The sequence below is a fragment of the Halyomorpha halys genome, unplaced genomic scaffold, assembly GCF_000696795.3.
Source record: "Halyomorpha halys isolate HHAL.00 unplaced genomic scaffold, Hhal_1.1 Scaffold624.1, whole genome shotgun sequence".
Lineage (NCBI taxonomy): Eukaryota > Metazoa > Arthropoda > Insecta > Hemiptera > Pentatomidae > Halyomorpha > Halyomorpha halys.
The window spans coordinates 322,468-334,750 of NW_027106861.1; the positions used below are offsets into that span (position 1 = coordinate 322,468).

Sequence of the window (12,283 nt, forward strand, 5' to 3'; positions counted from 1 at the left end):
ATAAATAGTTTTCTTTTACTATTTTGATACCTTTATTGATCGCCTACTAGTCTATCTTCCTCTAATATACTTCATACGGTTAACTATCTTCTTCCAATAATTTAAATATTCTAAATATTAATAACTAGACATTGCTTACTTATAATGTGTTGATACCCAAGGGTCATATATTGAAGAATTTTAGTTCAATGTATAAAAATGTTCAATACATTCTTGGTTCTTGGAGCAGTTAGTTCTTGAAGCTTTGTAAATGCACCTTGTATTTTTACAATAAGACACTTAGGTGTAACCTGCAGGGACAATGGCAAGGCGGAGGCCAGTTAGAAGCAGCAATCCTATATAAACACCAGCAAGAAACCGGGCAACACCAGATGCCCTAAACACATACTCTGAGCAATGAACATAAGAAATCAAAGTGAGACCTGACTTCAAAGAAAGCAAGTCTTCTCAGTAGAGAATCTAGGGCCCTCCCCCAAAGAGGAATACTCAATGGAAAGAGACCCAAAAGGGTTGAGGGGTAAAAAATATCCTTTTTGAGGACAAATGGGAGAGAAACAGAGGAACAGATAGGGACAGAGGATAGAGCTCAGAGAGTACAGTTCTGGCAGTAGAAGGCTATAAATAAAAATCTATGCTTGTAACCTTATTATAAGTGTTATATTTAATCAGTTAAATTAAGGTCTTTAAGTTGTCCTCTTCAACTTAAAACAAAATAACTGCAGTAAGAAAAGTTTGGTGAATGATAGATTCTCAAGATTTCTCTTGATCTATATATTTTAGGATCTCTTATGTATAGTTAGTTATTTTCTAAACTGTTAATCTGTCTTTGTTCTTGCTTCCTATCGTCAATCTGGTTCAAAGTCAACATAATTCTTTAAATCAATATACTATTAGGGTGAATACATCTTATAGTAATTGAAAAATAGAAATGATTTTTAATAAAAGGAAGGTGGTCCGCGTGGGGTATAAGAAAAAACTCAAATAGTCATTAAACTATTTATGTGCGACAACGTTTCTCTCCACATTGAAGGGCTTCATCAGGGCTCAAAAAGATACAAACACTTAAATGAGGTAGAAAAGTAGGCAAATAGATAACAAAATTAAAATTTAACAAAGGTCTGGCTAGTTATGATAATTTCTATAAAAATGAACTATGTAAATTTTAAAAAAATAAATAAAAAAGATGTACAATGAAACGTAAAATTAAAAAAGAATAACAAAAGGCTTTAGACAATTAATGAGAGAGGAAATAATATCGATAAAAATAAAATATAAAAATAGAGTACACATATAAAGATGGAGGAAAGTAATAAAAGTAAAACCAGGAATAAAGGAAAAAAAAAATGAAAAAATAGGTTGACAGGAAAGAGAAGCAAGTAGTAGGGGTTGGCGGTTAAATACGTTTTGTTTGAAAGAAATGTTAAGGTTAAGAGTATTGGCAAATTAAAGAAAATATTAAAAATAGGCAAACAAAAATGATAAATAATAGGTAGGAGAATTTATATATTGTCAGAAAGCATGAAGATATAGGAAAGGGACCTGTATTGAAAAGGAGGTGTAGTAGGTTAAGAAGAGCTGAGAACAGGAAGAACTGGAGTTATAGGGTTAACATAAGAGTCTAAGAGTTTATTAGTCACGTTAGGTGGGGAAATTGTTGTTAAGTAACATCTGTATAATAAAATAAAAATAAAAATAGTACAAAATATTACTATTTGAGTTTAATTTGACTGCACCCGGACCATATTCCATTTATAAGATCTGTTTAATACATGGTATGTTGGTCTGGTGTTACTGAGGGTCAGAAAGAGAAAGGGATTGGCAACGATGATTTTTTTGTGATAAGGATGTTGGGGGAAATAGTTGAGGAGTCTGTCAGAATAGGTCCATTTTTTTTTTTTTTTATACCAATCAGTTATTTACCATTAGGAATCCCGATGGCTCCCTATCCAATGAATGGTATACCAAACCTACCTATCCTGGCAGACGCACTAGCTGAGCATTTTCATAATATCTGTTTGAAAATTTTTGATATTAAGATGCTTTTTGGATCAGATAAATGTTTTCAATCTCTTTGTTAAATATCTCAATGATTATTAAACCTTTTCTACCAACCAATTGATTTTGCCATATTTTACTTATATTGCAGAGGGTTTCTAATACACCACAATAATAAAGCTCAATAAAAAAAGCTTATTTCTAGACTGAAAAATTAACGTGTACTTTATTTAAATTTCATATTGATAATATATTCTACCTGGTCTTAAGATGTTTTTAAGTAATGTTCATATCATTAAAAAACATCTGTTTGCTGTATACAAATAGGATATCTAACTTATTAATTGAGGCAGTTTTAAACAAATTTAGAATTATTTTTTCCAGGATTTACCATCTAAAGGCATACAAGCAAATTCTATTTGCTACAGTTCTTAATAAAATGACTATGGGAGTTATACCTGGGTTAAGAGAAATGAATGTTGCTCTAAAATATGCCAAGCGGTGTGGAAATAGTCATGAGATCACTTGGATTAACTATTCCATGAATGTGAGTTTCTTTTTCAATTATTAAATATCACAGAATTTAAATGTCTAGATATTAAAATTTAAATGCCCAGCTTTGTGCAAGGTATTTAAATGTTCTTAATTCTAGAAATTCAATCACAATTTTTTTTTAATTCCTTAATAAATCTTGTACAAAAAGTGTTAAAGGAAAAAAATAAATAAATTGGACTAGAGTAGTGTTTTGTAGTTTTATCTTTCATAAATAAGTAAATATATTTCATTGTTGAATATAGATGTTACATTTTATTTGAATTACCTATGAAATATATTTATTATCAATTAACGCTTTATTCAATACCAGTTTAATTTTTTATTTATGAATAATGTGATATTTAATGTATTAGTAAATTATTTTTACTTTTAATTATATATAATTATGTATTAAAATACATGAAAATAGTATTATTTAAATAAACTTATATTTTGAGGATAATTTGCCAACAACTCTTATTCCAAGTTAAATAAAATTTTCTATATCCCCCCTGCGACAAATATATATACTAGATGAAGTTTTTTAAGTTTTCCTCATTATGCTTTGGATGACATTTTGTTTTAATTTTATAATTTTTTAAATACTGTTGAAATTTATTAAAAAATATCAATCACTAAAACTGTTTTTTTTTTTTTTATCTTCATTCAATACATTTACAGCCAAAAATTGATAACTTAATTTTTGTTTTCATTTTAGAAATGGTTTACTCTTGGATTTATTAAATTGGCAGGTGAAGCTTATCGTAGAAATCATTATAATTATGAAGTAGTCGAAAAGGATATTATTGTTAAATATGAACATGATGACATATTGTATGATCTGCCTTTGCCACGTAGAACAGTACGAAGGCTTAAAAATGTAATGTTATTGACTGACTACAATTATGGAGGTTTGCATCGTCGACTATGGAGAATTCTTGTTGAAATTTTTCACAAGAGTCAAGATTAAACTTAGTGGCTTTTGAATTATAACACTTATTCCCATATTATCAGTGACTAAAGCTATAAATAATTGTTTAATTATTACAATAATTTCTTATCTACATTATGCCTTCCAGATCATATTAACTAAAATTCAGAGCCAGTATGAAAATGTTGTGATGTTATTCACATACCAGATCCTATTAGAGCTATAGATACATAATTAATCCCTTATAAGCTGAAGATGCTCCAGTGATTGCTCGATATAATGCAAAAGTTTGTTCTATTGATTTAAAATTTAATCATTTTGAAAAATGTTTTAATATCAATTCTTATGGGGCATATATTTACCTCTTAGAAGGTAATGATAATAATATAAACGTAAGCCTTTATTTGTTATTCCAGGATGCCTACCTGTCGGCAATATATCAGAGATTTTGTATGGTTGGATGTATAAATATTGCGAAAGTTTCATTCAAAAACTGTGGGATAGCTAATTTAGGCAGTTAAAAGAATGAAAAATATTTCTTAGAGGAGGGTGTACTCAAGCAGATCTAGTGCTGATATCTTTTGCTTTGCCCTTTCAGTGAGGGGCAATGTAAAGGTTATCTTTGTTTCTGCCTACTGTTATTTTTTTTCATATCTTATAGTAATTCATCATAACTTTTATCACTGATGTATTGATTTTTAATTTGAACTTCATTATATGTGTATACTAAAATTCTTACATTATGAATTATAAAAATTCTAGTTCTGTTAAAATATTATACAACTACTGGTGGTCATTTAAATTTTCCGATGGCTATTTTGAATTTGGTTCTTTTGTCAATGGTTCAGCACTCTAACATTCAGGAGAAGATTGGTAATTATTTCCTGTATTTAAAATATCCTCAAAGTGTTTCTTAAACGACTCAAGAATGTTTATTGGATTAGGTTGCTTGAATATTATTATTTTTATCCCTTATGATTTCTAATTGAAGGGAATTTTAATTTAATCAGTTATAACAACAATACAAATAAATAGTATGTTCATACAAAATATTGTGAAATCTTTTGAAGTGTTCATCAACCTTGAAGTTCTATATGTTAAGTAATGTTGCTAACATACCATTCAGATTTGGTTATTGACCTAAAATTTAAATTTGAAAGTATTACTTTAGTGTCTTAGCTATTCCGTACAACTGAAGGTTCAAACAAGGTTAATTAAGTAAGTGTAAGTGTTCAATTTTGATCTTGAAAGAAGTGAGTACATTAATATTATTCTTAGATTTTAATGTTTATTGTTTAATCTTTATTTCTTGATGTATGGGGCCCATGTCATTCTAATGGCAAACATCAGGTCAGATTATTGTGCACTACTTATCTGTGGAATTTGAAAATGGTTGCGAGTTATTTGTGGCAAGATTCTACTTTTAGAGTAAAAGTGAAGATGTTGGGATTGGTCTTGATTTTCCAAAGTTTGCACCAATTGTGAAGTTTTGCATTGTGTTGCACATTTGTACAGTAGAATCCTATTAATTCATATTATCTAGGATCTGGGAATTAAATATCTAGATGTTCAAATTATTAAGACTTTAAATAATCAGGAACTAAAATTGTGAAATAACATTAATTAAAAATTGTATGACAAATGAAAACACAAACCTAAATAGTTAGCATAACAAAAAAGTTATATAATTGAGAAAACAAAGATCCAACATTAGTTAGTTGCCAATTGATTTTGCTTTTATCGCATAACACTGCAGCTTTCAAATGGTATTTTACTAACAAGGAATACTGTCAAGACCCTTCATGGGGTATTCAATTTTTATTACAAATCTTTAATTTAATTAAATATAAAGATTGTAATTGTAAATTTAATATTCCTAATTTAAATTTAATTTGAAGAATGTTATTGGTATTTTTATTGTTTAGTAGAATGAACAGAATGAAAATTAATAACAGTCGGGAGGATCTTGTTATTTGTGCATGACATTGCTTACTGTTTGGCTTCCATTAGTATAAGGACAACATTTACAAGCCTACTAACATATTAGTATGTCATTAGGCTTGTAAATATCCTGGAAGGATATTTGGAAGAGACAATTGGTTTTTCTATTTTTTTTTTTTTTTTTTATTAAAGCCTACAATGTGATTTCAATAATTATTAACACTAACCATTTAAATTATTTTTCCGACTAATTTCATGATCAAATGATCAGTTATTGGCCACCATGCTAGATATTCATTAATCAGAACCCTAATTAATACTAATTCCAACTGAAAAGGCCCTTCAGTTGGCTTAAAATATTTTCAGGTTTGGACATCTGCCATCAAGACTTACTTCTTATATCTATATCTATCGGACCAAAGGTACACCACTTGCCTTGTTTAATGTTACTTTTTTACAAGATCTTTGAGTTACTACTAGGGCATATGTGGGGAACCCTTGGCCCGCGACACATTTTAAAAACCCAATTAAAAAAAATATTGCACTTCTTATTCATACTCACAGAATCAAGGTAGGAAGAAAGCCAAGTGGCGGCAATCATCAAAGCGTTAGGTGTTGCCGCTTCACTGAAAGCGCAGCAAAAGATTATTGCTTCTCAATTATTCTACTCAAGTCCATTTTAGATCATTCCTTGATTTTGCCTATATAAGCGGGTGGATGGCCCGAACTTTAGTTCTGTATTGTAGGTAGGTGTTCTACCACTAATCTACCGATGCTTGTTGCAATGTTCTATTTTTCCTATTGAAGTGATAACTTCGACTAGCAATATCCTAGCGAACTGCTAGTGCGGTCAATTTGCTTTGTGACAATGTACATCTTGGGTGCTTATTAATTATATTTTTTTAATTAAGTTTATCGAATGAAAAGTAAACGAAAATGATGTCTGATGGAAAGAAACAAAAAGTAGATGCAGAGGGTCGCCAGTTTCAAGAAAAATGGACTGAAGAATTCTTTTATCTTACGCAATGGTAAGCCTATTTGTTTACTGTGTAATGAATCCATTTCAGTGATGAAAGAATTCAATATTAAGAGGTATTACTCAACTAAGCATCCTATATTGCACTCACTGACAGGACAAATTAGAAAAGACAAAATCCAGAAACTTACCGAAATTTGGAAAAACAGCAGGAAATGTTTCATAAACAAAGAACACAACATGATAATGTTTTGAAAGCTAGATTAGATAAGATTTTTATTCTATCTAGGTTATTACGCCCTTTTTACTTTATTTATCTTCTTGTCTTTGACATTTGATAGTTGAATGTAGACTATTTCCTTTTTACACTTGTCAATATTGGTGGATTATATTTTAGTATAAAGTTGAGTTTCTTTCAGAAATTTTATTATTATGTCTATGGATTCTGCTTAGTCTTTAAGGGCCAATTCTCTTGTAGGAGGAATTTTATTATTTTCAAAGGCTTGACGAAATGATGAACATTCTTCAATTATATGCTTTATCGATAATAGGGACTGACAGGTTTGGCATATAGGTTGTTCCTCTTTTGTGATTAAGTGGTGTGTTAATTTGGAATGTCCTATTCTTACTCTTCTAACAACCACTTCTTCTCTTCTGTTTCCCCTTATGTCTCCTGTCCACTTTTGTGTGTTTTTTCATTTCATTTCTTAGTTTATTGGTGAGTGGTACATCAGCCCACATTGAATCCCAACATTTTTGGATTCTGTTTCTTAAAAATGCCTTTATGTCTTTCGGGTCATAAATTTGGAGTGGTGGAACGTTCATTGTAGCAGCCACTTTATCCATTGCCTCATTTCCAGGTATTCCTGAGTGGCCTGGAGTCCAGAGAAGGGATACACTTTTTTTAAAATGTTTTAGCATGTCTATATAGTTGTGAATTTTGTCTATCATAGGTCTGCTTTGACAGACTCTGGAATGCAGACATTTAATCTGTACAAATGAGTATGTTTGAGTATTCACTTTCTATGGATTAATGAAGTGCTGTTGAAATCGTCTGAAGTTCAGCTGTAAATATTGTGGAGTATGTGGGTAATTTATATCTTTTGGGTGTCCCATTTATTATTATTGCAAAACCAACATTTTCATTTTGTTTGGAGCCGTCAGTGTAAATTATTTCATATTTTGAATATTTTTGTATCTTCTTTAAGAATTTAATTTTATTTGAGTCGTGGTTCTGGCGTTTCATAGTTAGATCTATTTTGTAAGACTCGTATTTCCAAGGGGGCAATCTATAGATAGAATCAGCTTGGTTTGTAGGCATGCCATAAATCTCTCCTATGATTTCTCTCTGTCTTATGCTAATGGAGTGTTCCGTAAAGGATTCATTTCATATTTTCTCATGCAACGAGGGTGAAATATATGGGGGTACACAGGGTTAGTTGGTTGGAGTTTGATTTTGGTGATCTAACTGTTCATGAGTTCCAGCCTCTGAAAAATAAGTGGTGGTAAAGAAGCGTCAGCATAGAGACTTTCTATTGGGCTCGTCCTGAAGGCACCTGTGGCGTCTTATTCCAGTATGGTGTACGGAGTCTGAGAGTTGGAGACAGTTTGTTTTAGCTGAAGAATAAACCTCACAGCCGTAGTCTATCTTGGATCTTACTATACTTGTGTAGACCATGAGCATCGACTTCGTATCAGCTCCCCAAGAAGTATTTGCTAATACTTTTAACAGTCTGAGCCTCTTAAAGCATTCTTCTCGCAAGAGCTTTATATGATTTGACCATGTTAGTTTATGGTCTAATATCATTCCAAGAAATTTGGTGCTGTTACAGAATGTTGGAGAATTTCCGTTCATAAAAAGTTGTGGTACTGGGTTTGGAGTCTTATTTTCAAGAAAGAGGAGTCCAAGCCCAGTATCTCAACTTTTTATGTATGGAAATTCTCTAACATTCTGTAACAGCACCAAATTTCTCGGACTATTATTTTCAAGAAAGAGTACACTTTTGGTCTTTTCAATAGAGAAGCAGAGATGTTTGCTTTCCGACCAAGCTTGTAGACTATTGAGTACATTCCTTAGTGCTCTTCTCATCCACTCCTGTCTCTTGAATCTTAGAAAGATCGTCGAATCGTCTACATAAAGGAATGCTTTTATTGATTTAGGTTTTACAGTTGTTATAGAATGTATTGCTATTGCAAACAGTGTACAATTTAAAACACTTTCCTGTGGAACAGCTGGTAAGCGATATTTGCCGGTAACTGTTGGGTTGTAGCTTATTTTTGCCCGGTTTGAGTATAGGGATGACTATAGATTCTCTTCAAGCCTCAGGGTATGTGGATGTTTCCCAGATACTGTTGAATATTGCAAGAATCTCTTTATTAGTTTCATAAGGAAAGTATTTTATTATAGCGTTATATACTTCATCTATTCCGGGTGAGGAGGATTTTATTTCATCTATTGCTGTTTGCAGTTCCCAGATTGTGAAGGGGCGATTATAGTCGAGCTGAGATGAGTTATCTTATGTTGTAGATGGTGTAAAATCTATTCCCTGTTCTTCTCGATTCTGATTGATATCCAGGTTAGATGCGTGATCCAGATCCAGGATTGCGAAATGATCCACGAGAGTTTCCGCTATTATTTTAGGATTTGTAATAATTTAATTTTGAATTTTTAGTAACGGGGTCTCTATATTGTTATTACCGGCTATACTATGGATATTTTGCCATACTTTTTTTTATTGGAGTGTTATAGTTTATCGATTCTATGTATGAAGTCCAGGATCTTTTCTTTTTAATCTTTATAAGGTTTCTGACTATAGCTTTTTGTTTTTTATATTTTATAAAGTTTTCTTTAGTAGGTTTTCGTTGAAAATCTTTGAGAGCTTTATTCTTCATACTAATGCTTTTCCGGCATTCATCATCAAACCATGGAGTATGATTTATTTTTGGATCCCCCTTCGTTTTCGGTATTGTCTGTAGGGCTGACTGTATTATATTATGCGTAAAGTTCTCTATTGTTTTGTCTACACTTTCTGTTCGATGTGTTTTGAATTTTTTTATTTGTCTTACGAATTCCTCCCGATTAGCTTTTTCTATTACCGACCTAAGATGTTGGTTTTAGGTATTTCAGTGCTGAAACGAAATAGTGTTGGTCGTCACAGACACTCCAGTTAACTTGCGTAAAAAGGTTAGGTGAGGTAAAAGTTAAGTCTATTTCTGATGTTGATCAGGATCTTGGGCAGATGTATGTGGCTTCTCCTGTGTTGAGTAGAAGAGAATCTGTACTATTATTCTTCTGATAATATTTCCCCTGCTATTGGGTTTTGCAGGGCTCCAAGTTTGATGCGATCCTTTCATATCTCCAAATACAATACAAGGAGGAGGAAGACTATTAATCAGTTGAATAAAAGCTATTTCATTAATCCTTTCCATGGGTGGCAAATATATGTTGCCTATGGTTACTGTGACCATAATTTTACTTTTATGACTAAAGCTTGCAAAGGAGTAGCATTTCTAGTCGACCTTACAGGCTATTTGAATGATTTAAATTTCAAAAACAAGTACAGTTAGTAAATGATTTGAAAGCATTTTAGAACAAAATCCGCTTGTGGGAGGCACAGATTCTGTCTGGTAACAGTTACCACTTCACCACACTATCTGCGTATGAAAATGTTGCTTATGTTCAATATGCTGAAGAACTCAAGGTACTGTCGGAGCAATTTTCGAATAGATTTAGCGATTTCAAAAACATGGAAGACTTTCAATTTATTTGCTACTCTAACAAAAAAGTAATGTACAAACTCACTTCTAAAATCTAAATTTGAAGACGTGGAGTTGTGCGATTTCTACAAAAAATACCTCGAAGAAGACCGAATACCATTTTCAGCAGCTTAGAAAATTCACAAGAAGATTGATTTGTGCGTTTGGCAGTACATAAATGCGAACAGTTCTTTTCAATGATGAAAGTTAATAAATCAAACCATCGTACAAGGTTGACTGACGATAATTTGGAAAATTCTTTACGTCTTTGTATTAGTGGAATTAAACATCAATGGATTTGTTTCCCAAATTCAAGCTCAGGTGTCTCATTGATTTCCGTGTCTCTTTTAACTTTTGTAGTTTGTAATAATTCAAAATTTCACGATTTAATTATAATGTTGTTACTTATTTATTTATTTTTATTATTTTTTCATTTCATTTTGTTATTTTAATAAATTGTATTATAATAACAATGTCGTATTATTTCATGTCTGATATCTATCGTTAAAAATTATGAACACTACTTTTAAACGGCCCCTGAACGTATTTGCTCATTAAAGTTTGCCCCACAACATTGCCCATACCTGTACTAGGGTATTATACCTATGATACCATTTATAATGTAGTTTTAACATCATTTTATTTTTCTTAAAACTCAAAAATACATTATCAGTAATTTACATTTTTTTTTAATTATGTTTTTAAGATCAAGATCAGTATTTATCAGAATAATTGCAAAGGTAAACAGTAAACTTTAATATACAAGAAAATGATTAACGCATCTCATTTTATTTCTCACAATGATAATTTATCACAAAATGAGGTCAGAAGAACAATTTTAAAAATTGCAACAGGTGGTGATAAAATTTTCCAAAACTGGATATAAAATAGACTCTAGAGATATACTACCTGTGAAGTGTCCCAACCTTGTCCTTTCAGACTTATTTGATTTAACAATTATTTAGCCAACCAAGTAATTTCAAATTCAAAATTAACTTTTATATCAACGTAACCCTTCATGGCAGTGATAATAAAAAGTAAATAATCCTGAAAATAGTTCAACTTATCAGTAAGATCTACTTTGCTCCTTCAATATCTGTACATATAATGCCGCATTACTGAACATAAGAGTGGGTTTGCTGATCATAGAAATAAAGGAGAAAAAGTTTAAACATGAAAAACTTAAAAAATATATTATCGTTAAATACAAATAAAGTCCTTACTTTTCAAAATGTATAATGTACTTGTAATATAGTGCATTTAAGTAATTGAAACAGTAAATTTTAGTTTCTTGAAGAAGTTTGTCGGGGGGTGCGGTATTTTGTGAACAAAAAATTCAACTGTCTTTCGATAATAATCTGAATAGATTGGGTTTTCATGATGATCTTGAGATGGGGTGAATGTATACATACCACCTATATAATAACGAAAACAATTTATAATGCTTAATTCATTTTGTTATTATGAAAAATTTAGTAAACAATCTAAGATAAAATCACTTTTTAGGCACAGATTTTCATAAATGTATATTCACTTAAGTGCCAAAACCGTACAATTAACAAAGTAATTTATATGTACCAACTTTGTAGAAAATTTTGTTATCTTTAATTTTGCATATAAATTGTTTTTTCATTGAGTTTCTGAGATATTAGCAAAATAATAAAAAAAGTGTTATGTTTTGGGTCTCCTGAAATTTCTTCTAGTTAGGAGGTGGTAAAATCCAGAATCAGATTCAGTAGCCCAAAAACTGGGTAAAGAGTTACAAACTCCTGTTGACTAGACTATAACTGCTTTCTGGAGAAATCCTTTCAACTCATGATGATATAGAAGAAAATAAGAATTGGAAAGTGGACTTGATCAGTTTTGTAATTCTATGGCTCATATGTAAATTTAACTTTTGACATGGGCTCAACAATGAAAGAAATGGAAAGTTTCAAATCAAAGGGGGCAAACACTTTTCTCAATCAATAAAACTAGTCAATATTTTAACAGTATTTTATTACCAGCTATGTATAACAGCATCATCCAGTTCATACATAATAAATCAATAGCAAACAATTTAAATTTAAGTACTTTAAAAAAAAAAAAATCAACTTAAAAATTACTTTCATCAATAGATTCAAAAAAGTAAAACAGTACAATATATTTTT

General features: G+C 30.9%; 1 protein-coding gene across 9 annotated transcripts in view; it reads left to right on the plus strand.

Moving 5' to 3' along the window:
- LOC106684836 (adenylate cyclase type 10) overlaps nucleotides 1-3,539 on the plus strand; it is a 53,556-nt gene extending 50,017 nt beyond the window's left edge. For all 9 annotated transcript variants that reach the window (XM_014427123.2, XM_067045162.1, XM_014427126.2 and 6 more), the window contains 2 exons: nucleotides 2,380-2,542; nucleotides 3,248-3,539. In XM_014427123.2, the coding sequence (XP_014282609.1) occupies nucleotides 2,380-2,542; nucleotides 3,248-3,499 (415 nt within the window). In that variant the 3' untranslated portion in view covers nucleotides 3,500-3,539. The remainder of the gene's footprint in view (nucleotides 1-2,379; nucleotides 2,543-3,247) is intronic.
- Nucleotides 3,540-12,283: the final 8,744 nt, after the last annotated feature.